This window comes from Physeter macrocephalus, chromosome 19, assembly GCF_002837175.3.
Source record: "Physeter macrocephalus isolate SW-GA chromosome 19, ASM283717v5, whole genome shotgun sequence".
Lineage (NCBI taxonomy): Eukaryota > Metazoa > Chordata > Mammalia > Artiodactyla > Physeteridae > Physeter > Physeter macrocephalus.
In genome coordinates this window covers 62,365,797-62,391,716 of record NC_041232.1, presented here as the reverse complement: position 1 = coordinate 62,391,716, position 25,920 = coordinate 62,365,797, and the positions used below count along the sequence as shown (strand labels likewise).

Genomic DNA, 25,920 nt, shown 5'->3' with positions numbered 1-25,920 from the left:
CTCCCCTCCCCTCCCCTCCTTAGCTCCGAGCCTCTCCACCACCACCATAACAAGAAGGTCTGACAAACTCCTTCCAGCCCCTTGTGGAGACCCTAGCCCCTGACCCATGGGTATTTTTCAGTTTTAGAACTACAGAAGGAGACCCTTCCCTGCCTTCCTGAAGCAAATTTGCCTGCCTGGCACAGGCTCTGTGCAGGGCGTGCCCCACAAAGGAATGAATCATTAACACTGGGATTTCAGGCAGGGGGCACCTGTTGGAAGAGATAAATTTAAGTCTGAACCATCTTCCTGGGGTTCTGCAAACCTCAGCCCCATCCTGGGCCTTCATAGACTGATGGGCCTTTGGCATTTACCTTTGGCTCTGGGATGATGTTTGTGGCCTGCCGGTGAAGAGTGGCAGAGGCCATGGAGGGCCAGGTCTCTCATTGGTCTCATTTGTTTTGTGCTGAGTCTCCATCACACACCAGGCAGCTGGTCTCCAGGGAAGGAGGGCCCTCCCTCCCTGGCTCCTCCCCCATTTCTGAGAACCGCCAGCCTAGGTACCCAGGAGTTAGTGAAGGTTCCCCCCAGGTGAAGGGCAGCTCTGGGGAAGAGGGTTGACAGCAGCAGGAGCCTCCGAGCTGGCAGTTTCAAAAAGGGCGTGGTATGTGGCTTCAAGGAACAGCTTGGGCAAGGGCACCCCGCCACACCTCTCTGGGACTGGTGGCTGGCCCACCCCAAATGTGGACTGTTGGGTCTCTGGTTGGCATTTCTTTTTTTTTTTTTTTTTTTTTTTTTGGGGTACGCGGGCCTCTCACTGTTGCGGCCTCTCCCGTTGCGGAGCACAGGCTCCGGACGCGCAGGCCCAGCGGCCATGGCTCAGGGGCCCAGCCGCTCCGCGCCATGTGGGATCTTCCCGGACCGGGACATGAACCCGCGTCGCCTGCATCGGCAGGCGGACGCGCAACCACTGCGCCACCAGGGAAGCCCTGGTTGGCATTTCTGAGTCAGTCTTAGAACGGTGACAAAGCCAGGGAGAGCCTGGTGATACTGTGTTTGAGGTTGGGGAGAATAGGGCAGTAGGTGGTCCCACCTCAGGCTTCAGGACTCCCTCTGGGCCAAGTTCCCTGGGCAACGCCGTGGAGGGAGCCACGGTTCTGTGCTTACTTCCTGCACTTCCCTCCTTTTCATTTGCCACTTGAATGCTTGCTTTGCAGTGTTTTATTTGATAAGTTACACTCACGACCCTTTAAAGAGAAAACATATAATTCTAGTAATTTTATTGGGCTCAGGTTTCAGGAGAATGGAAATAAAATTGCCTCTAAAAATAAAAGACATGCAGAATTGGAGAAAAAACAATAACAATGAAAAGCCATCCCTGATTTGGGATAAATGGTACGGCATTTTGTGAAATGTTAAGAGAAAAAATAAACAAACGGAGAGATCCAGGAGAAAAGTGGGGGAAAAGCTCCTCCACTACCCTTGCTTTCATTTCTGCTTTACCTTTGCAAAGGGGCTTACTTTTCGTATTAGAAAGTGAGCCGTAAAGCGCGACCAGTGAAATTGGTCCTTGTCCCGCGCTGAACAGTACAGGTGGACAAAAAGGGGCTGCCTGCCAAATACTTCTGGTTGGAGGGAGGGGTTGGGAGTGCTCTCTCAAAACCACTCCTGGAATGGCTTAACTCGCCCAGCACGAATCAATGACAACCTCCCGCCGGCTGCGGCAGGCTCCCCTGAGCAGCGCTGCCGCGTGGATTCCCGGCCCGGGACCCTGGCGGCGCTCAGGACACGACCCGGGCACGAGCGGCGTCCCCGGGGCGGCCAGGTGGGTCTGCGGCGGCCTCGGCCGGAGCGGGCTGGGATGGGCTCGGGGCTCCGGGCAGGCGGCCGTGGAGGCGGGGGTGGGGAGGAGGCGCCTCGGGCGCCCGGCGGCTGCATCCCCTCTCCGGGCACTGCGGGGACGCCTGGCCCGGGTGGCGGCTCGGACTGGCCCTCGCCGGGCGTGAGTGGCGGCGTCCGCGAGGAATTTCAAAGCCGCGCCTGGGCTGGAAAAGAGCGTGCGGGGGAAAGCGGGGCTCGGGCCCCCGCGGTAATGCAGGGGCGCGCGGCCGCCTACCTCCCAGCGAAGCGCAGGAAAGAATCGGGGACTCGGAATGCAGCAACTCTGCTCGCGTTCTCAGCGCCCGCGGCCCTCGCGGCAGGTTTTGGGGTGGCAGAAACGGGACAGCGGAGAGCGCGAGGGGCACTCTGGAAGGTAGTGGTCGATAGACATTGTTAGTTTCAAGGCCCTCCCCCCCCCAAAAAAGCTTGGTCCCCCCTATGTCAGATGCAAAACTTGGCGCGGGGGGGCGCGCAGGGAGAAAGCCAAGGCAACTCCTGGCAGAAGTCAGGACGAGGGCAGGAATGAAAGGGGGATTGGCACAAGTAGCTGGGCGAGCCGGAGGGAATCCCGTCGCCGTCCCGGGCTGAATCGCCAGCAGAACCGGGTGGGTGGGGACCCTTCCCTGTGCCCTGAACCTGGGCGTGGGTGCGCGGTGGAGCCAAGCCCGGGTCCCGGAGCTCCAGAGGCGGCCGGGTCCGTGTGGGACGGGCCGGCTCCGCGCGACCCAACCCGCGTCGCCGTCGCGACCGCCGGGTTCCCTGCAGCAGGGTTCCCGCAGCGGCCGCGGGCTGGCCTGGGAGAGGGACTCCGGAAAGAGCCTGCACACACACATCCCCCCCACACACACACCCCGGCGCTGAGAGTCGAGCGGGTGCAGTTTTCTTCGTGTCTGTGGTCAGGGCTCCGTGGGTCGTCGGGTTTGGTCGTGCTGGTTTCTGGCTTCTGTTGTCCCGGCTGTGGACGGTGGGCCAGGGACGGCTGCCCTTTTTCTTGTAACCCCTGGTACTGGGCTCTGCACAGGAGGCAGCCTCATTCCCGCGATTCATTGGGCGACGGGTGGCGTACCCCTTTCCAATCCCTCCAAATGCGGGAATATGAACAAGTAAAGGAAGTGGTTGAAACAATCAAGCAGTTTTCTCCAGAGTCATAGAAGTTTTTGTGGAAGGGGAGGGAGAGGAAGGGCAAAGGTCCTGCCAGGTTCAAGTTTCAGCTCCACTCCGTCACCCAGTTAAATCCTAGGAATTAGAAGGGTTCAGGGACCTCCTCTGGCTAGATCTGCAGATCTCTACTAACAAGTCAAAAGAGACACAAGCTACACACTGGGCCCTTCCTTGAATCAGCTTTTCCTTGAGAGACACCTGGGAGAGCCATTTTGAGATCTGAGAAGAGGCACTTTGGCAGCCAGAGAGGTCTACAAAGGCTTAAAATAAGAGGAGGCTTTGGGGCAGGACCCTGAGGGAGGAAGACCAAAAGAGCAAAGGCCTGGAGGTCATAGAACTCGAGGCTTATCCTGCCGTGTCAGCTGTGGGAGATAAGCCAAAGAGGGTACGGGCAGGGAAGAGAGGGATGGGACATTCAGAGACCACCTACCACGTGCCAGGTACTGTGCTTGGCATACTTTATGTCCTCCAACCCACACAACCCATCAGATATGAATCATTAGCTCCGCTTTGCAGGTGAGGAAACTGAAGCTCAAAGGGGTTAAGTAAGCTGCCAGCGACTTAGTGACAGAACCAGGAATCCAAGCTACCCATTATAACACCCATCTTTTAGAATGTTTCATTTTAGTTGAGGAGACAGGACTGCATCACTCTGGTATAATTATTGTACAAAATAGTATGTGTTACATCCAAGGTTAACCTTCTTGAACCTGAGTTTCTTTCCATTCAATCAGTCAATCATTTATTCGACAACTGTTATATTTGCCTAATGTGTGATTCCAAGCACCATGCTAAGTGTTGGCATACGTTAGTAAGTGAAATCTGACCTGGTCCCTGGCCTCTGTCAAGGGGAATAGTAATTGTAACAGTACATCCTTCAGTGAGTATTGAGTGAATGAAATGAGACGGTATGTGGGAAGGTGCTACAGAAGCGTGGCCGTGAAGAAGAGGCAGCGGGGGGCTGGGAGAAGACGAGGGGTGGCAGTTGGAATGGTGAGTGTCTCCATGCTGCAGTCGTGAGGACTGGCCCCTGGAGTGCACACAGAGCCTAGGAAGCTGTTTGAGCCCCTGCTGTTCAGGTTATTGGTTTACAGTCGTGGGTTCTAAGATGAGCCTTTAGTTTTGAGCATCGAAACTGGAGAGGACAAGACCCCATGCAGCCTCTAGGAAGACTGGTGCCTCTCTGCAGCAGTGCCAGCCAGGCTGAGAGCTGCCCCAAGAGCATCACCCCCGGCCCCCACCCTCGTTCCTCCGCGGCCGCAATGGCACCTTCCATACTCTCAGGGCTGGAGCTGCAGCTCCAAGCCCCTCCTCCTACCATTGGGGAAGCTGGTCCGTGTTCACAGGACTTGGTAGTGAAGCCAGCACTACAACCCAGGTCTCTTGACTGTCCATAGCTCTCAGAGCAGCTCACGCCCGCCTGCCAGGGTGTTTCAGGACTCAACTGAAAAGACGGCGCTCCATCCGCTATATCTCCACTCACAGTGCCATTTCCCGATGCTCCTGTCCATCTCTGCTTTAACTGAACAGACATATCTGTCCTAATAAAACGGTGTCAGATGAATCTTTGACACAGAGCGGCCATAAATATTTCAGGACATTTGGCCTGTTAACTCTCCTTCCATCTTGAATGGTATAATAGGTGTAAGATAACTGCCTCTAAAATTAACTCTCACTTTTGTGAGGAAGGTGAACTGATAAATCTTGCCTTGAAGCTAAGCCCATCTGAGGGATGTTCTGAGGGCTTACTTCTTCAGAACTGACAGCAACTCTTCTGGGGAGGACGATTTTCCTCTTCTTTTCTTCTTTGTTTCTTTCTTTTTTCTTGTCTTTCTTTTTTTTTTTTTTTAAATCTCTTGGGTTTGAGGTCACGAGATCACATTGTATTCCATTTTGATGTCGTGGTGACAGAATAAAGGCATTTTTCTCCTAATATTGAGATGATCAGTCTGATCAGAGGGGTGAGCCCCCGCCTGGCTGCCCCATGTTTACAGCGATTGCACAGGTGGATAATTGCACGGGGATGTCTGTTTGCTCAGCGCTTGCTCAGCCGTGCAGCCCTACAGGTTGGGCCAGGGAGAGAGCTGTTCAGTTTATTTTCCTTTGGCTGGGAACTGTGGAGATGAATAGAGGGAGGGGAATCTGGGGTTGAGAGATTGTTGCCAAGAGCAATTTGGAGTCTCCTTCATGTTAGTCGAGAGATTGTGTTCTTTCCTTTCTGAAGCTGCCTGCCTCCTAGTAACTTCCACCAAGGATTTTTTTCCATCTTTTGTGGGCGCTTGTTAGTTTTTGTTTTGGTTTTTAAGTTGCTGGACTTCTCATGACTTAGCAAAAAACAGATAACTTGAGGAATGGGGTGATGAAATGGGCCCTTTGTACTATATATTCTGCATGTCGTTGCTTAATCAATTTGAATACTGATAGACCCCGAGGTACCACGATGGAGTAAGATGAGTAATTCCTTTGAAGGGAGAGTTTATCTTCAGTGGATGACTTTCAAAATTGCAGCATAATTTAACTTTCCCTTTCTCCATCTCGAGCCTGTGTTTAGAAAAAGAAGAATGTGTGCTCTCCTGTCTCACTCCCTTTTGTTCCCTTTGGGAGGCCCCCTCCATCAGGGCCTTGGTTGGAAGGGGACCAGCCAGAGTGGGCCTCCTTCCCTTTCCTCGTCACCCCCGCATCTCCTCCACCTGCAGGAGACCAGCAATCGAGAAGGAAGCTTCCCCCCGGGGTAAGAACTCTTCCCCAGTGGTGGCCTGACTCGGGTCACATGAGGTGCAGAAGGGGAAAAGCTGGCGCGACTGAAGCCTGCCCCTCCTGGGCCAGAACCCCGGGGCGGGCCGTTCTTCATCTGTCAAGAAGTGAGTTCATCCTCTGAACAAATTGAGTAGAGCAACACCGAGACACCGAACTGAAAAAACTGCCTAATGATAGAGTACACAGTCAGTGTCGGCTTTTTCAAATTAGATACAAACCAGAAGCAGATGTACACGTGACCTTCCCAAATAATATCACAGAGCTGAACTTGGCCTTCAGAAAAATTCTGCCTTGCCTACACACACATACGTGCACACGTACACTCAGGGCTGTTGCTTTTTTGGCTGTGGATTCTGGCTGATAATTTTCTTCTTTCTGGAGCTAACAGGTTGATCCATTGTTTTTTGTGAAGCTACTGGTGAAAGTAAGAGGTGACAGTGACCCTAATTCCTGTTGATACGTGCCTTCTTTTAAGCCCTAGGGAAGTCTAGCAGAGAACGCCTCTATTCAGCAGAACCTAAATAACAGGAACTTTTCGAAGGTTTGTTGTTTTTATTTAAATACCAGCTTTATTGAGATATAAGTCACATACCATGCAAGTCACCCACTTAAAGTGTACAAGTCAGTGGTGTTTAGTATATTTACAAAGTTGTGCTACCCTCACCACCATCAATTTTAGAATATTTTCATCACACCAAAAAGAACCCCGTAACCATTAGCACTCACTCCCCATTTCACCCCAACTCCCCGGTTCTAGGTCACCAAAAATCTACTTTCTATCTCTAAATATATTTGCCTGTTCTGGACATTTCATATCGATGGAATCACAGACTATGCGGCCTTTTGCGACTGACTTCTTTCACTTCGCATGTTTTTAAGGTTCATCCACACTGTAACATGTATCGGTATTTCATTTCTTTTATTGCTGAATAATGTTCCTTGTATGGATATATCACATTTTATTTATCCAATTATCACCTGATGGATAGCTGGGATGTTTCCATGTTTGGCTCTTGTCAGTAATACCATGAACATTCATGCACAAGATGTTGTGTGGCCATAGGTTAGTCTTTCTCTTGGATATATAACTAGGAGTGGAATTGCTGGGTCAGATGGTAACTCTATGTGTTACCTCTTGGGAAACTGCCGACTGTTTTTCACAGTGGCTGCACCATTCTACATTCCCGTCAGCGGTGTGTAAGGATTCCAGTTTCTCAACAGCTTTGACAACATTTATTGATAATATCTGCCTTTTTAATTGTAACCATCCTATTTTCTAAGGGTTTATATGCTCAAGGAAGCAGCACCCAGGAAATATTCCGGAATCAGCTAAGTCACATTTGCTTGCTGTACCTATACTGAGATCCATTTATTTCAACTTCTTGATCACCCTACCTAGCCTGGTGTTTCCTCTGCATGTCCCAGACCTCTCACCGCGTTTTCCCTATAAGTTTCTATGGGACAGTGCAGGGTCGCACGGTGTGACACTGTTCTGTGGGACAGTGCAGGGGTCGGTGCTCTCATTCTGTTTTCCCGAGGAATGCTCCAGAGAGCCGGCGGGGGGGTGCCCACTCCCGCAGCCCCACTTCATCCAGATGCAGCTGCTGATAGAAAGCCAGGCCCTGGGAAAGGAAGAAATTGACCTGAAGGGAAATAAATGTGACATTCATTGGACAAGCTGTTCAATGTTTGGGACTTTGATGGAGACGACTAAGATCCTGACCTTTTTATTGTGTTAAATGACACTTTGGGGGCCACGAATAAAACTGTTGGAGAGCTAACATCATAACCAGGTGGCAGCCGGGCAGCACAAGGCCGCCTCGTCCCATTCCTGTTGGGGCCTTGAGCTGCTGGCAAGATCCATTGATTCATCCAAAACTGCTAGGTGTGGCTGGGTGCTCTATTTCACACTGGTATTTCAGCTCCACAATGAAATAATTTCATCCCCTTGTCATAGCTGCGGGACTGACTGGAGTCACACTCTTAACAGAGGTAGATAGGAGCCGAGTGGTTCGGGGGGACTCACCTAGTTTGAAAGACTGCCAAAGATTATGAAAAATTATCCTTTCACCCAGAACATGCTAAAATCTCAGTCAGTGGCATCAAGTTCAATATAAGCAGACCTCAGTACCGGAAATGAATTCCAATAGCTTCTTGGATATCATTGTCAAGCAGGTGGGATCAGGCCCAGCTACTAATTTACTCTTCACTTTCAAGCAGTGCTTAATCCAGCAGTTCCTAAACCTGACTCCAGGTGGTCATCACCTATGAAACCTTTTAAAGATTACACGTGCCGGGCCCCACCCAAGAGGTACTGAAGTAGATGCTTAGCAGAGGGGACCAGGCGCCTGAAGGTGGTTGGGATGGAGAGTGAGAACACAGGCTGACCTCTCTGGGCTTCAGTTTCCTTTCTCAAAACGAGGCGTTGGGTTAGACTGGTGTCTCCAAAGGGATTCATGGAGCTGATTCAAGCAGAACAGTTCAGGGTGAGTCTGTTTTTGCATGAAATTTTTTTGTACAAGGGAGCTTCTGCTGCTGAAAAAAAATTAAGAGAGCCCTTGAGTGGATGGTTTCTGAAGTTCAGCTATGACAGTTCTGAGTGTCACATTCTAAGAGGACAATTGTCCCAACTTCTTGGAGGAGGATTTAGCAGGAGTCATGCAAACGGAAGTTACTTGATAAGGGAGTCACGCTCTTTGAGGGTCCGAGCTGCCTGGCTGGCTGTGTGCACCACGGTGATGGGGTAGAATATGATTCGGTAGCCCTTTCTTCTCCCTTTCCCCTCAGTAGCCTCCCTACCCACCTCCCTTGAAGTCCCCATAGCTTTCCTCCCCTTCTTCTACTGCTGTTTCTAATAGTAGCCCAGAGTGTCAGACATTCACTCATTCATTCATCCATTTAGCCATTTAGCCACTTCCCACACACCTCCTATAGGTGACGAATTGACTTAACACTCCATTTCTGTCCTCCAATAATGTACCACACATTTTAACCAAAGGGGCAGCCTAAGGCTAGCCCCCAGAAGTGCCATCTCAGGGCCCCTTGATTTGGATGGAGGGTTGTGGAGAGGCCTGAATTCATGGCATGTCTGGAGGGCGGCCTCACCTCTAACCCTGTCTGCAAGCTCTGCTCCTCCCCCCTCCCCCACTGGGGCTCTGCCCTCAGCAGGCGGCTCAGAAAACGCTTCTGTCATCCCTGGTCTCGGCCAGAGACGTGCCCTCCTCCTCAACACCCACCTGCTCGGGAGAGGCGGGCGGAGGCGGGAAAGGGAGGGCTGGTTTATTTGGAGATCCAGCCCTTGGCTCCCACCCCATACCCCTGACTGGACAACTCGCAGGACAGCTGTGCTTGAAGGACTGAAATCATCAGTGTTTATTAAAGCTGTTGGACGGAGGGGAAGCAGGGTGGGGTGGGGGGCAGTCACGTATCTGCCTCCCAACAAGAAAGAGGCCAGGTGAGGCCCAGAGCTGCTCCCTCCCTCCCTTCCTGGTGAACATACACTCCGTGACATTAGAGCCGCTGCTTGGGGGTGTTTTGAGAGTTTTTTTTTTCTAATGAAGGAAGAATCTTGAAGGTTCATTTGAATGGGGATTAATGTCTCTGTGGCCTGGACGTGCAGAGAAGGAGAAATTCTAGAAGGGGAGAAGTTTCAATAAAAGGAAACGGGCTTGATCTGCCTCCTACCGATCTGTGGGGCCTCTTCCGCTGGCAGCTTGGAAGGAAATAAGTTTGAGACAGTTTTCCGGGCATCACTGTATCTTCTTTTGGATTCTGTGTTGGAGAGGGGGTGTGGGGTGTGTGTGTGTGTGTTTTCGGTGAACATTCCGCTCTGAGTATGGACTGCCTGAACTCTGGGGCTCTAACCAGGTTATGAAGACCCCCTGAGTGTATGTTCAACCCTCAGTTTTTCATCACTGCCTTTTAGCAATACTTGCGCAGGGCAGCAAAACTTTTTTTCCTGGTCCTTTCATGCTGTTCTTTCACTGTTCAAATTCCTCCACCCGCATGGAGCCTGCCGATCCAGGAATCATTCTGTGTTCCAGAATCACCGCACCCACCCAGCCTCTCAGCACCCCTTCAGGACTCCGACTCCATCCTCTCTTTCTGATGATCTGACCCAGTTATTAGGAGAAAGCCAGTCCATTACACTAACTCACACGAAGCTACCAAAGCCTCTGGCAACCGCATTACCTCCTTCAGGGGGTGTCTGTCTTTGAAAGAGGAGACTTAAGTTTCTAATGGGGGGACTTCAGGTGTGAGGATAAAGCACAGTAACTCCGGGCGGAGTGTGGAGGCAGTTTCTGTGGGAATGGGGACCTCCTAGAACCACTTTAATCAAGCGACATCTGTACCTGCTTGTGCGGCCTGGGCACAGACCTGGCCCCAGGGTGGTGGGGGCAGTGAGGTGAGAGGAGGATGAGTGACCAGAATGAGGGCACCTTGGGGAGGACTGTCGGTTGGGGTGCATGGCAGGGAGAATCAGGGGCTTCTGAAAGGACAAGCTGGGCTAAACAGACCCCAGGTTAATGTTTGGGCAGGTGGGGATGATTTCCTTCAGGCCGGTGGGTTTCTTCAAGGTGACACTGGACCCCAGGAAGGTTGGGGAACAAACGGAGTGAACACAAAGATGGAGAGGAAGGCGTGCTCCAGAGGACGGGACCCTGCGCGGTGGGCCCCTGGCTGGCCTGGTGCGCACCCAGCTGTGGGGTCTCTACTCCACTGCCGGCTTCTCCCTGCCTTCTCTTGTTGGGCTCCCCGCTGTGGGACGCCTCTCTACACCCTCCCTCCCTGCCCTCCTCCCTTCCTCCCATGGTGCACCCTCTGAGTGAACCTGGCTTCCAGCTCTTGGAAGCCTTTCCAATACCATGGTGGTGAACTCTTTGCAGACCCAGGCAGAGGAGAAGGGCTGAGCGTCAGCCAACCCCGGGCCCACGCCGGGATGAACTGGCCAGACCAAGTGAGCCTCTACTGGGGGCAGCCATGAGAGGATGGGTGGGGCCGTTGCGAGTGACGCCTAGTCAGCAAGGACAGAAGCGGCCCCTACTGTGTGCCAGGCCCTGTGCTGGCCCCAGAAAGGATGCAGATGCAGCTCTCTGGCCCCTGCCCTCCCAAGAGTGTCATCCGTTTACCCAGTTAAGACAGAACTTGAAAATGAAGCAAGAGTCTATAAAAGTGACAGACTCTGCTAATTGGTCCAGAAAGATGGTGCTATTCAGAGTCAGAGCAGGGGATGAGGGGCAGAGAGCTCAGGGGAGGCTTCATGGAGAGGCTCTGAGCTGGGACCAGAGGCGAAGCGGCGTGCCACAGCCTCTAGCTCATAGGCTCTGCAATCGGGGCCTGTTTCAAGACCTGGTTCTCATTTACAGGCTCTGTGATATTGGACTAGTTACATAATGTCTCTGTGCCGTGGTTGCCCCATTTGTAAAATGGGGATGAAACCTCACAGGGTTGCTGTGAGGATGGAATGAGAGCACCCCTCAGTGCCCGGCCTATAAGTGCTGGCCTTCACCAGCTGGACAGGACAGACTCTGACGCAGCACAATGGCCTCTTCCAAGCAGGCGTCGCCAGGTGACATGGAGCTGGATGGGGGCATCCCTTTGGCCAGGATCTCTCTTGGGGGCTGGAAGTGTCTGAAATTTTAGAAATAAACGGAGCAGCATCCTGTGGAAAGTAGTGGAGATGTGAGTCCACGGTCGGTTTTAGGTGACTCGATTAAAAGGCCAAGGGTCTCTCTGGGCAGGACCGGGCTCTGAGGCCTGCTCTGATGGGGAGAGAGGGGACAGCACACTAGGGCTGTCTTCAAGTCCCAGGGTGTCAGGGGGTGGGTAGATTAAAGACACAGTTATTCTGGTGTATTTAATGAGACCCAGCTATGACAAAATTCTGGCCTGCTCTTAGACTAAGTCAGCTGACTAAGGAAAGTGAAGAATTACCATAGAATGGGTTATTCAAAATCATTATTATCAGGTTATCAATTCAGAGCAGGTAATAATGGAGGTGGGGAGGAATCACATGAGAGGTAATAAAGGAAACAGAAAACATCAGTGTGTAAACTTTTTAAACACCATCCTTTGAAGAGATCAAATGTTATAAAAGAATGGCCCAGCCACATTTGTAAAGTTTCCCAGAGTACACGCTGCTCCTGCAGTGGCCCCGTGCTGGCACACCCACGGCCCTGCTCTTTGCAGGGCCCTGGTGGGATTGCTTGCCCGAAATACACTAGGGAAAGGGTTCTCCACATCACGTATTCTTAGAATGCACCACTGACTACAGCAGCGTGACCACACCATGACAGACGGACATCTGCTGGACGGTGTCTCCCGGGGCTGCCCGGCCAGGGTCAATGCCCTGGATGGCCTAGTCCACTGGGGCCACCTAATGAAGGGCCAGGCAGACAATGTCAGGGTCTCAAAAGGACCTCCTGCTCCAAAAGTTCTTACTCGCAGTTGGAGGAGGCAAAATATGCATCCGCTTATCCCCAAGACCACACTCCTGCCACAGTGCCTGACTGCGTCTCCCAACACTTAGGTCATTATGGCCAGCACCCTCCATCTTGCTTCCCCAGCCTGCTGTGATCTGAGTGCCAGGATGGAAAAGTCGGGAAACAAGTTGCTTTGAGTGGTGGTGACCCAGGCACAGAGGGCTGTCCGTACTCATATGACCAAGAGGGCTCCCCAGTAAGGTGGCTGGCGGTCAGTGGCCCACGGGTGCAAGAACAGATGTCTGGAAGGCAGGCAAGAAAAGACACGCCATTCAGGGCTGGGGAACCTTGCTCCTTGGGACACTACCTCGTCCAGAGTCCCATTCGGGAGGGAGGTCCCTTCCACGGCTTCCACAGTGGGAGGCACCTGCTGGGGAAGACTCACTTAGACCTGAGTTCCAGTCTCAGCTCATCCACTTTCCAGTCAGGTCACCGTGGACTTCTTGGAATCTCTGAGCCTCAGGTATTCATCTGTACAATGGGAAAGTTATAGCTGCCTCCTGACCTGATGAAGGAATTAAAAAGATAAATTACGCACCATGTCTAACACACAGTAGCCGTAATTTTGAAAATAGCTTTCAACTCAGCACTTCCGTACAGCAAATTTCTGGGTCCCGACGCACCTACCCAACCCCACCAAGAACCTCTCCTTTGTCCAGTGGCTCCCGTGTTCTGCCCGTGATCATGGTATTTTTCCTGCCACCACTGAGGAAATATGAGGGCTTCCATCAGTAGCTACCATGCCTGCCTTGACCTGGCCCTAGGTTTCCTCCTGGTTGTCCCTAGTTTGGCCACTGCTGTTCCTACTGGAGCAGAGGGGCTGGGAAAGAGGGTGATAGCAAGGAGGTTTCTCCCCAACTAATGTTAAAACCCTTCCTGTCCATGTCCCCAAAAGGCGTGTTTCCTTTTCCATCTTCTCGCTCACCCTTGCTCCTTGAAGAAGTCAAGCTCCTCCAGGGCTGGCTCAGAGAGCACTTCACAGACAGCAAACTAAAACTACCAAGCAGTATCCCGTGAGGATTCCCAGTGTCTCAGCCAGTGAGGGTGGGTGCCCCGGCCTTCATCCCAAGGTCCCGAGACCCTCCAGCCACCGCCCCCAAACCCCTGCATCACTGTGCCCCAAAGACCCTTGTGGTCCTCACACAGTCAGGACTCCTGGTAGCTGGTCCTGTTGGCCAGGACTGCACGGTTGGGCATGCAGACTCTCTCCTACCCCCTCCCCCAGCAGCCTGTCTGTAGTAATGATTAATGTGATCAATAAGAAGATAAACAATAAGTTGGTAGCAGAAGCATCTGAAAAAGGTAATTAGCAGCAAAACACCATGGTTCTTCAAGATGGTTGGTTGCATTTTGTTTGGCTCTGGGGACTGTGGTGCCGATTCTATTCCAGCAGGTGCTATCGGCTTCTGATGAGTTATATGCCACCCAGAGTCTCCTACATGTTCACATGAACGGAACCGTTCCCACCTCCTCCCATTCCAGTGTCGCCCGAGGGTCTCAGACAGGCAGACAGACTTCAGGCTTTGCTTGGCTCTTCACTGGCTTTTCATCAACCCTGCAAAGTTCAGCATTACTAGGGAGAGGTCACCACGCCCCGGAGGAACAGATGCCAATTAAAGGGGCCCAGTTTGCCTGAAGAGTTGGGGAGCCAGTATCCAGCCTGTGATCCCCAGGTCGTAGGGTTAACGTGACAACTAAAATGACTCCTCACAGACAGCTTTGCCTTAATTGGCATTTTTCCTGGATGGCTGAGCCCTGCAGGAAAGAAACCATACCACTGCCCCTGGCTACACCACCTCCTGTCCATCATGGACCCCAGAGCTGAGCATCATACATAAAACACAACAGAAACAACTCTTCCTAGTAATAAACAAGACTATAATATATATGTGTTTGTGTTTTACAAGTTAATTAATAAAAACTTACGTAATAAAAAAAACAAAACAAACCAAAAAACCGTACATAATAATTCCTAAGAAGAACTGCATGTTAAGGATGCGTCTTGCAGCATTTATTACTATCAATACATCCACTGTTTTGACAGCACTCGGAGGCTAAACTACAGAATGAACCCTGAATTTAGTCTGTGAATTACTTTCGGTATTATAGTCCCTGTTTCTCCAAGGCTGGGGTCTCTGGGCAGCTGACTAGGGAGCAGAGTTTAGTGTGAGGATGTTAGTCAGGGGTGCCCTGGGGGTCCACCCCTGCAGGATGCTGAGGGAGGGAGCAGGCAGGGCAGAGACGAAGCTGGTGATGCAGCCACTCAGCTTCAGCCATCCCCACGGGGTCATCTGGAGCACACATGGCCACCTCAGGTTTGTCCCATGCCTTTATAGAGCCCCTGGGGACTCAGGCAGTCATGGAATGTGTGTGTCCCTGGACTGGCATGCCTTTTGGATGGCTCTGCAGCCCAGGCCATCCTGATGGGGCGGTCCTAGGCTGAGGGCTGACTGCAGACCACACTCCCACCAGCTGGGCCACCAGTCTTTTCTTTTTTGCGGTACGCGGGCCTCTCACTGCTGCGGCCTCTCCCGTTGCGGAGAGCAGGCTCCGGACGCGCAGGCTCAGCGGCCATGGCTCACGGGCCCAGCCGCTCCGCGGCATGTGGGATCTTCCCGGACCGGGGCACGAACCCGTGTCCCCTGCATCGGCAGGCGGACTCTCAACCACTGCGCCACCAGGGAAGCCCGTCCACCAGTCCTTTTTGAGGGGGAACCTGGGTGGCTCACATCTGTGCCCTCTGCAGCCTGTATATGGCTCATCCTTCTCAGTTTGTAAACTCCCTGGAGACAGGATATCCATATATCCTGTATGGCTCTCGGACCCTCACAGCCCCTAGCATGGAGCCGAGCACAAAACAGGTGATCATAAAGCAGTCAGTGATCCATGTGGAAGTACAGATAGGTTTGCTGGAGGCCTCTGTGCCCGGGAACCAGTCACCCATGCCACAGCTGCCAGGCAGGAGATGTTACAGCTCAGGGTGTCAGCTCCTCTCGACAGAGCCCCAGGGAAAGGCTCCCCCGGGCCATGGATCCACACCCCTTCCTTCTGCAAGGATGCAGGGTCGAGGAGGGAATATTCTAACTTTCCTGGAGGTGGGACTAAGACTGTATGAGTTACATAAGTTACCATCTCATCTGTTCACTCATTCATTCATTTACTGAGCATCTCCAATGAAGCCAGCACGGTGCTGCAGAGCAACAGGATGTGGGCAGTTTTCTCCCTTGTGGGGTGGAATGTACGTGCAGCTGGACAGGAATCCTGGGCTGTGAGACCTCCCCATGCTGGGACCCCACCCCACCACCCAGGACAATCTTGCTTGGGTTAATTTGGCCTCTGGTCCCCACAAGCCTGAAGTAGCTGGTTCTCTGCCCTCACCTGGAATGCCCTGCCCCGACCCACTCCTTGCACAGTGCTGCGCGTTTCAGATACTTCACCAGAGCAAGTTGTAACGTATGAAGTCAGCCCTCACCACCCTCGGCTGCTCTGAGCCCTCTTGGTAGAATCGGCTGGAACCACATGGCTCCGTGGATGTCATAGTACCAGCTGCTCAGAGGCCTCTCGTACAGAGGAACTTGCGCTCGGGCAGGACAGCATATATGGTCCCTGCCCTCTACCCGCCACACGCCCTGCTCCAGCAGCTATGCGCCTATAAGTAAAGATACAACAACCACTACATCTTCACAAGAGAGAGAAAAAAAAAAACCTACTAACAATCAATGTAGTCCAAAAGAGGAGAATGGTAGTATCAACTGTCAGACGTCCACTCATGGAACATTGTAAACCGTGAAAAGGACAAAGGCAAACCGTGCATAGCAACGTGGAAGTGGGTTTATGGAGCACCGTTAAAAGAAGAAGAAACAGAACAAAAATTGTGGTGCCCACCCAGCTGTGCCTCCACTGAGCTGTGCAGGCATCACTATTGGTCGTGTAGATCCTGGTTCCCAAGCCAGATTGTTTTTTTTTTTATGTTTTAACTTTTTATTTTATATTGGAGTATAGCCAGTTAACAATGCCGTGATAGTTTCAGGTGAACAGCAAAGCGACTCAGCCATACATATACATGTATCCGTTCTCCCCCAGACTCCCCTCCCATCCAGGCTGCCACATAACATCGAGCAGAGTTCCCTGTGCTACACAGTAGGTCCTTGTTAGTTATCCTTTTTAAATATAGCAGTGTGTACGTGTCGATCCCAAACTCCCTGACTATCCCTTCCCTCCACCCTTCCCCCCCACCGTAACCATAATTTCATTGTCTAAGTCTGTGAGTCTGTTTCTCTTTTGTAAATACATTCGTCTCATTTCTTTTTAGTTTCCACATATAAGCGATATCATACGCTATTTCTCTGTCTCTGTCTGACTTACTTCACTCGGTACGACAATCTCGAAGTCCATCCATGTTGCTGCAAATGGCATTATTTCATTCTTTTTTATGGCTGAGTAATATTCCATTGTATACATCTACCACATCTTCTTTATCCGTTCCTCTGTCGCCATCGACATTTAGGTTGGTCTAAACCAGACTTGATGGCTCCAAACTCAGCTTGCCTGACTGCAGGACCCTGCCACCTCCCTGGCAGGACGTGCAGGGAACCTCCCGTCAGTGCTGAGGGTCACCTAGGACCACGGTGTGCACCGGCCCAGGCACAGAGCAGCTCAGACTCTCTGCCTCTGCGTGGTGAGAACACCACCTCCCTGGGGCGACCAGGGCCCTCCGGACACCAGAGCCACCGTGTGCCGGCACAGCCCTCCGCTCCTCTCCGCTTCCCTTTGGCACCAGGGCCCCACGTCCTCGGCCTCTCCTCTAAGCCCTAATTTCACGAACTGGACCTGCCTCCCAGGCCAGGTCGGGGCTCACAGCATCGGTCTTGCTGTCTCTCCTACCTGTCCCCAGACCTGTAGGTCAAGCTCTTTCACTCAACCCAAAGCTTCCATGCGAATTACTGCCCATCAGTTCCACACACACCTAAGTCCAGAATCCCATTTGTGTAAACGGGAATGCATAGAATGCGTCTCAGAGGGAACTAGGAAACGGAATCAGGTGTATTGAAGCGTGAGCATGGGGGTGGGGGGTGGTCTAGTGTGTGCATTTTTTCAAATTTCCCTTTAATATACAATATAATACAGTAAATACACATATTTTTAAGCTAACCTTAAAAGGAAAAAAAGAAGGGATAGAGCAGCTGTAGAAGGCTATAGAAGGTTCAGGATACACAGCCAGAGCAGCTGGCGTGTGCTGAGACCAGAAGGCTCTGGCGACAGTGGCAGGGTACTGGCTGTGAAAATACAAACCCATGGGTACCTGAGGGTTGCTTATGTAATGATTTTGCCACCAGATGGGTGGTCTACCTCCCCTTTTCCCCTAGCCATCATTCCTGGATCATGGCCCCGGCTGATGGCCTGGATCTCTGTCTCCAAGGGTTGCTCTCTCTTACCTGGAGTGGCAGATGGGAAAGGACAGTGCTCCTGGGTCTGACTCTGTAGGAGATAACAGCAGCAGGAATGGGAAGTGGCTGCCCTCCCCAGGAAGAGCCTCAGGACCAGGGGCAGTTCTGGGAGGGCCCTGCCAGCCGAGATTCCTGGCAGAGACTCCTGAGATGCCCACTTATTCTCTCAGAACCTCCCAAAGCCCATCCGACACTGCAGCCGTGTGCTCCTTCCTTTCTGAGCTGGTGCTCCAGGACTCAAGTGTGAAAACTTACCATGTGCCTTCCCAGCAGCCTCTGCAGGCAAGTCAGGGAGGGCCTGGAACTCAGACTGCGTGGAGCTGGTGCCAGAAGTCCCCGAGTGAATCCCTGATGGGTTGATGGGAGGGTGGGGCTCAGCACAGATTAAATCTCCTTTGCTTCCGCCTCCCCCTCCTCCCCCGGTATCCAGTCCCACAGCCTGTCCTGCCAGTCCTGGTTGCATCATGCACACCTCCACACCTCCACTGCCACCTCCAGTGGTCCAGTGTCCTCAGCTCCCATCTGAACTCCTGCCTCTCGAGCTCTCCCACACATTCTGTCCCTCAGAATCATCTTCGGAAAACATAAATACGATCTGTTACTCTCTAGTTTCAAACTCTCAGAGGCCCCTCATTGTAATTAGGTTGAATTCCAAACTTACTATGGCCTAAGGCCTTGCTTCTCCGAGGGTGATCCCTGGACCAGCAGCTTGGACCCCACCCAGGAACGTGATGGAAATGCAGCATCTCCTCCCAAACCTACTGAGTCAAAATCTCTGGGCCATGAGCATGTTACCATGTGAGAAACACTAGCCTGAGAGCCCAGCGAGATCTGTCCTGCCCTGCCCCTTTGACCTCACATAGGACCATCACACTGCAGACTTAGGAGGCCCTGTCTGAGTCCCCAGCTAAAGGAGTGCCCCCAACTCCGGCACTTACAGTTCTATTCCCCTGTTTCATTTTCCTCAGCATGCTCACGCCCACCAATGAGATCATTATTCAGGTTTTTGTGATATTATATATATATTCCCACTAGAGTATAAGCTTCATGCGGGTAGCACCCCACCAATCCTGCTCTCCACCGTGTCCTCCCAGCCTGTAACAGTCCTTGGAGTGAAGGAAGGACCCAGTCAGATCAACACACGTTTGATGGGCCTGTGCAAAGTCCCCTGAGCTCACCAGGAGTTTACAGACGGGCTGGGAGGATCCCGCACCCCCCCCCGCACCCCCCCACCCCGCCCCGTCACATGTGAAAGTTAATTCAAAATGTGGGAGCTAATACTAATGAGAAATGCCTTCATTCCCCAAGTTTATTTGGTTGGAAAATGAGAAGGAAAGGGAGGTGCCTGGTAGTTTCAGGGAAGGAATGCATGGAATGTAGGTCTTCCAAGAATGTGGGGCTGGCAGTGGGAATGCGGACGCTTGCCCGCTGGGCTTGTGGTGTCTGGCTCCTTTCTCTCCTGGTAGAAGCAATCAGTCTTCGAAGATTAAGAAGATCAGGTGCCAGTGTTCTTTATCTTCTCAACCTAGATGAAAATTAGGCGACAGGAGGAAAAAAATACCCTTTAGTACAAAGCCACGGTTCTCAAAGTGTGTTCCCTGGACTAGCAGCATCAGCGGACCTCCTGAATCAGACACTCTGGGGGTGGGACCCAGTGATCTGGGTTTTAACAAGCCTCTGAGTGAGGCATCTGGATTTTGAAAAACTGGCAGGATAAGCGCACATCTTTATTTTAAAAATACATAAAATAACACATTTATTATAGAAAATTTTGAAAATCAGAAAAGTAGGAAGAAGATTAAGCCATCATTAATTCTATCACTCAGAAATAACTCCAATGAATGCTATCAATATTTTGGCGTATCTTCTTGCAACCTTTGTTAAAGCATATGTATTTTTAAAAATGTACCCAAATTGGGTTATTCTGGACATTATGTTGCTCTTATTATTTAGCATTTTAGCTGTGAGCACTTCCTAATCGTTCATAGAAAATCTCGTTTTAGCGGCTTCATACTATTTGTTCACATTAGTGTACCCTAAGGGCTATGTATCTAGGTAATTTCCAATTTTTCTTATTATTAATAGCACTAGAATGAACATCCTGGTTCCAAAAAGTCTGATTCTTTTTTAGGATAAAATGCTAGAATAGAAATGATTAGGCAAAGACTAAGTATTTCAGGTCTCTTGGTGAACATTTTACTATGTTAAAAGTTTAAAAACCTATATATGTATTAGTAAAACATATGTCAAAAAAGTTAATATATTAACCCTATTAAAAGAGCTTCTGTAAACCTTAAGAGAAAAACATAACTCTCAGCAGTGTAAAAGGGGAAAAAGGAACTGACAGTTCACAAATGTAGGACCACATGTGGCAAATGGCCAATTCACAAGTGAGGTAATGTTGAACCTCAATTCTAGTGAAAAAAAGTCAAGGTAAATCTCCAAGATACCACCTTTTTTTTTTTTTTTTTAACTCATCAATTTCACAAAGCTTTGTTTAAAAAAAAAAAAAAAATTAGGATAGCCGGAGCAGACAAGCAAAGGTACAGTGAAACAGATATTTTCACCCATTCCACCCATGTCTTCTGGAAGGAAATATGAATTGGTAGTGCCTTCCTGAGGAGCAGTGTGGTCTGTTTTACTAAAGATTCATTCTACTTGGACAGCTCATTAGATGTCATAAAGGCTCCATCCACAGATAATGTTTCGTGGGGTGAAATGAGTGAGATATTTTGTTGTACAGTAAGAGCTGCCTCTGACTCAGGACAGATGATCAGAGGTCCAGGCACTGTTCTAAGTGCTTCGTTTCTGTTAACTTGTTGAACCTTCACAACCTTCCAGTGAGGGACTATTTATTATTTCCATTCTATAGATGAAAAAAATGAGACCAGAGAGGTCAAGTACCTTGCCTACTTTCACAGCGGGAAAGTGGCTGAGCTAGGATTGGAAGCCATGAATCTCCATCTGACAACTATGCCCTTACCCATCACGGCAGACTGCCTCTCAATACGGCAGAAACTGAGGGACGGGACAGCCCTCTCTTATCTGTAGCTTGGCACTCATTACTCCCTCTCTCTTACCTTTCATCTCCTGACCTTGGCTATGGGTTCTGCTCAGTCCTGCCTCTAAGACACTCTTTTCACTTTTGAAGCATCTGCATTTCAGATAACGATGAGGAAAGACTTGTGATTTATAAAGGGCTGGAAACTTGCTTTGTCCGTGAAGAGACTGGTGTGTTCTGATACAACCTATTTTTCTTAAAAATATTGCAGTTTCTATGGCTATTGGGTCCTCGGAGTGAGGGGAGGCCGCTGGCTAGATCCATAGCTCTAACCCCTCTCCAGGCCAGTTACATCACTGGGCCCTTCGGAAAGGTAAAGATGAAGTCCTTTCCTAGGTCACAGCTTTTTGCTCAGGCGCCCAGAGGTATGCTAAGTGCCATGGGAGACGCAAAAGAATTAGCAAGTAGAGCTGCTGCCCTTGAAGAATATAAGGCCCTTTGGGGCAATTCAGACCTCCTCTCCCAACATGACTGGGGAAGAACTGGATGGACCAAGTGATGCAGACCCTGTGCTTTCTTTGTTCAGACGTGAGCTTCTGGCAGGGTTAACCAGGAAGGCTTACTGGAGGAGGTGTCACCTGAACGGGGCCTTGAAGGATTTCAACAGCAACAGATGAGGGATGACAGAAGGAAGCGCACAGTGGTGGCAGGTTCAGGTGTCCTCAGAAAGTGAGCATTCCCATTTGGCTGGATTAGGGGAGAGGCAGGATCCACCCAGGTATGTAGGAAGGGCCCCTACGGCGGAGGGCTTCGAGGGACAGGCTGAGGAGTGTGGGCCATGTTTTCCTGGTCTTCGTGTCGCTGTTCTCAGCAGAGCCTGTGTGTGTGCCTAGGACCAGCTCATTGTTGTTTGTAAGTGAACGAATAGCCAAATCCAGGAGGTGATGGGGGACACGGAAGGCGTTTGAGCCGGGAGTGTCATGGTTAAAGTAAAGTTTTGGTGAGACAGGTGTTGCTTAGTTCTGTGGACATGAAGAGAAGTCCCAGACAGACAGATAAGGCGATGCCCCGTGGGAGGGAACTTTGAGACACCGAGACTGGAAGAAGGTGACCTGCCAGTGCTGGTAGAGGCTGTGGCCCATGGGAAGCCACTGGCAGGTGCATGTCCATCCTGTTGCATCTGCAAGGATCTCTGGGAGAATGGCCACCCCCCTTTGGGACCCTGCCGTCTCAGCACTCATCCAGGGACTATGGAGCTCTGACGGGTATGTTTTTTTTTTTTTTGCGGTATGCGGGCCTCTCACTGCTGCGGCCCCTCCCGTTGCCAGAGCACAGGCTCCGGACGCGCAGGCTCAGCGGCCATGGCTCACGGGCCCAGCCGCTCCGCGGCACTCTCACTGTTGTGGCCTCTCCCGTTGCGGAGCACAGGCTCCGGACGCGCAGGCTCAGCGGCCATGGCTCACGGGCCCAGCCGCTCCGCGGCATGTGAAATCCTTCCGGACCGGGGCACGAACCCGCGTCCCCTGCATCGGCAGGCGGATTCTCAACTACTGCGCCACCAGGGAAGCCCATGGGTATGGTTTTATACTGAAGACTTGGCCCTGGCTCCCACCTGGATCTCCGAGTGCTTGCTGGGCCATCTCTGTGAGACAGCCTCTGTATGTCCAGGGCCTGGGACCTCTGCGTGGGAACGCACAGGGACGCGGGCTGGGAGGAGAAGAGGAAAGGCTATGCGTGAGAGGATCCTCGGCCAAGAGTGGTCGGTTATATTAGAAGAAGTGGTTCCGTGTGACAGGCAGGGTGAGCGCCCTGCCTGGGGTGGACAGCAGCAGAGGGAGGGGCAGGGTAAAAGCAGACCTCGAGGCACAGAGGCCCACTGGCTCTCTGCCATGCATCCCCCAGCACTGTCAGCTTCTCACTGTGTCACAGCAATGCAGGGGCCACGCTTGTCCAGTGTCCCCCCGGCACTGGGCAGTGAGAGGTCCGTGGGCACGTACGGGGCTCACTCTTAAGTATGGGCTGGGACCGAAGGCGGTGCACACAGAGAACAGCTGGCAGAGGTGAGGGGACAGAGCGGGGACCCTCCGAGGCTCTGGCAAGAGCCAGGAAACAGGAGAGACTCTGGCACCGAGGGTGCAGACCGTGAGCAGGGGAGGCTCAGCACGTGGCCAGCCCCAGTGAGCTGCCTTAGAGACTGGAGCGGGCAGTGAGAGAAGCAACAGACACAGCAGAGACTGGGGCAGAGATGGCTTTGGGCCTGACCACCCCTCTTTTCATGTGCCCTCAGGACTGAAGAGAGAAGGTGGCCTCAAGACCGTGTCTGGAAACATTTGGTGTGGATAGAAGGGAGGCTTTCTGAAAGCCACAGCTGTTACCTTCTGGGAAAAGGCTACTGAGAAATCTTGAAATTTTCAGTTATTCATTGAACAAACGTGTAGAGCAAGCACTACTTGCCAGAGTCCAAAGATAAACTAGCCTCCATTGCTGCCCTCAAGGAGCTTGCTGTCTAGTGGGAGAGGCAGCAAGAGTTGTGCTGACGCCGGACTTCTGAGCTTGACTACACCTTGAGCACAGTGGGGGACTCCCTCCCGCCAGGAGCTAGGACACTAGGGTCTATGCTGCTGTCTTATTAGGGTGCAGGATAATGGACTCTTTTCTTTACGTTTTTCTTTTTATTTAATGTAGCATTTGATACATGCAGAGAAATATCTGTCATATGTATGTAGGTTGTGAAGAGGAATAAAATAAACTCCTGTGAACCCATCTCTCAGTTTCAGAAATAGAATGCGACCCAAAGTATTAAAGCTCCTTGGTGTCCCTCCTCCACGGCATCCCCTTCTTTTCTCCCAGAAGTAATCATTATCCTGAATTGTGGGCTCATCATTCCCTTGCTTTTCTGATGGTCTTACTACTTATATAGGACTCCACAAGTTTTTGCAGTTCCTCAAAAAGTTAAAGGTAGAATTACCATATGACCCAGCAATTCTGCTCCTTGGTATATACCCAAAAGAATTGAAAACAGGGACTCAAACAGATACTTGTGCATAAATGTTGATAGCATTATTTCCAATAGCCAAAAGGGGGAAACAACCCAAGTGTCCATTAACAGTTGAACTGGTAATATATACATTTCATATATATATTTCAGCCATAAAAAGAATGAAGTTCTAATACATGCTTAACATGGATGAACCTTGAAGATGTTACACTAAGTGAAATAAACGAGTCATACAATGACAAATATTATATGAATCCACTTATATGAAATATCTAGAATAGGCAAAATCATAAACTCAGAGAGTAGATTAGGGGTTCCCAGGGTCTGAGTGGAGGGGGGAATAGGGAGTTATTGCTTACCGGGTACAGAGTTTCCTCTTGGGGTGATGAAATAGTTTTAGAAATTGTGGTGATGGTTGCACAACATTGTGAATGTACCTAATGCCACTGAATTGTATACTTAAAAATGGTTTAAAGTGGCAAATTTTATGTTAATATATTTGTCCACAATTTAGAAAAAAAGTTATTGGTAGTTTTGCCAGTATTTGAACTTTACATAAATGAAATCAAACTGTATGTCTTCTTCTGCGATTGCTTCTCTCACTCAATATTATGTCTCTACAATTCATCCATGTGGATGCAGCTGGCCATGGTTTTTGCATTTTCACCACCGAATAGTATTCTGTGGTATGAATATACCACAACCTATCTATCCAGTTTTGGGTCGATGACACTATAGATGTCTGCAGGTTTTTCTGCTATTAATAACAATGTTTCTGAGAACATGCTGTCATGTGTCTCCTGGAGCACGTGTCCAGGAGTGTCTCTGTGCTCTACCTCTAGGGGTGGGATTGCTGGGTCAGAGGGAGTGTTCATGTTCAACTTCAGAAAATGATGCCAAATTGTGTTCCAGAGAGGTTGTACCCATTACCACTCTCCCAGTCGTCCATCGGTTCCTAGTGGCCCCACGTCCTCCCCGATAGAGTTGCATATTTTCTTGAGCTCCTTTCCTGTCCAATAGTCCTGCCACCTGTGCATTTACCTCCAGACCCACCTGTATGAGATCAATCCCAGGACTGTGATGACTCCTGTCAAGGACGGAACTACTGCCTCTAGATCACCAGGTGATGGATCTCAGGATCTCCAAAGTAGAAACGGCCTTTCATGGGACAACACCACCCTCACTTTACAGACAAGTAAGCAGAGACCCAGAGCCAAGTCACCCCATGCACGGGTGAGCAGCCTGCTTCCTGGTGCAGCCAGAGGAGGTGGCTCTGATATCACTGGGGCTGTGTTTACACCACCAGCAGCCAAAATGCAACTTGAGATGGAACCTGTGTTGAGGGCTCGGTCTGAGGATAAGATGAGTTCATCATTTACGCATGTTCTGTTTCTGAGATTCTGAGAGAAATACTAGACCTGTGGATTTGCATGGCTTTCCCCTTGAATTTGACTCAAGTGAAAATAGCCACACCCTAGGTCAGGAGGTAGCCCCCAAGGAAGGTGAGCTGGGGCACTTCCTGCCCCTTGCCTCCTGCCAGCCCTGTGGGACAGAGTGAGTTCCAGGGAGGCACTCCAGTCCAAGCTGGTTCTGAAGCCAATTTAACCTCAGTTATCCCCCGTCGAGCTCATCTTCTTGCCTTGTCTCTGGCTTTCCCAACAACTAACCGTGATGGTTCTTCCTTGCATCTGGGGAGTTTTGCTTTTCCATGTCCATCCACGGCCCTGGGAAGAGAGGCAGATCAGAGAAAATTATCTCCATTTAGCAGATGAGAAAATTGAGGCTTGGAGGGGATCACTGCAGTTAGTTGGTGTCACAGATGGGTCCATTGGCCAGCAGGTCAAGGGCCTTTCCCCTTATGTCACACACTTCCAGCCACAACAAAACGCCTGGTCCCAGGACTACAGGAAGCACACCTTCAAGGTAATCCTGAAGAAATACCACCCTATCAGCTTCCTGGTTTTGTGGGAGCAGATTTTCCCTTGATGGACACTCAAAGTCGGGTGCTCCACATGTATGGGCCAGGTGTCATCTGCATGGACACTTCCCTAGAGCCTAAAGCTCTAAACCCACTTAGCGTTTAAGAGACCACACAGTGATTACATTCAGAACTTTTTACATTTTATGTAAAATTTTACGTTTACATTTTACATAAACCACGAGAAGATGGGGAAAGCCTCTAAGTCCCACTGCTTAGAAACGGATAAGAAACAG

The 25,920-nt window shown here is 50.8% G+C and overlaps 1 protein-coding gene across 9 annotated transcripts in view; it reads left to right on the top strand.

The window, feature by feature from the left end:
- Window positions 1-25,920, top strand: part of ZBTB7C (zinc finger and BTB domain containing 7C) — a 380,670-nt gene that overhangs the window by 274,683 nt on the left and 80,067 nt on the right. The window contains exon 1 of one of the 9 annotated variants that reach the window (XM_028479917.1): window positions 1,723-1,804. The exons of 7 other annotated variants lie outside the window; for them this stretch is intronic. Coding sequence is in view for 1 of the 2 variants with exons in the window: in XM_055080256.1 (XP_054936231.1) it covers window positions 24,870-24,901 (32 nt within the window). In the remaining variant the exon portion in view is untranslated. Of the gene's footprint in view, window positions 1-1,722; window positions 1,805-24,168; window positions 24,902-25,920 lie in introns of those variants that run through there. One more of the 9 variants, XM_055080256.1, reaches the window with a different exon arrangement.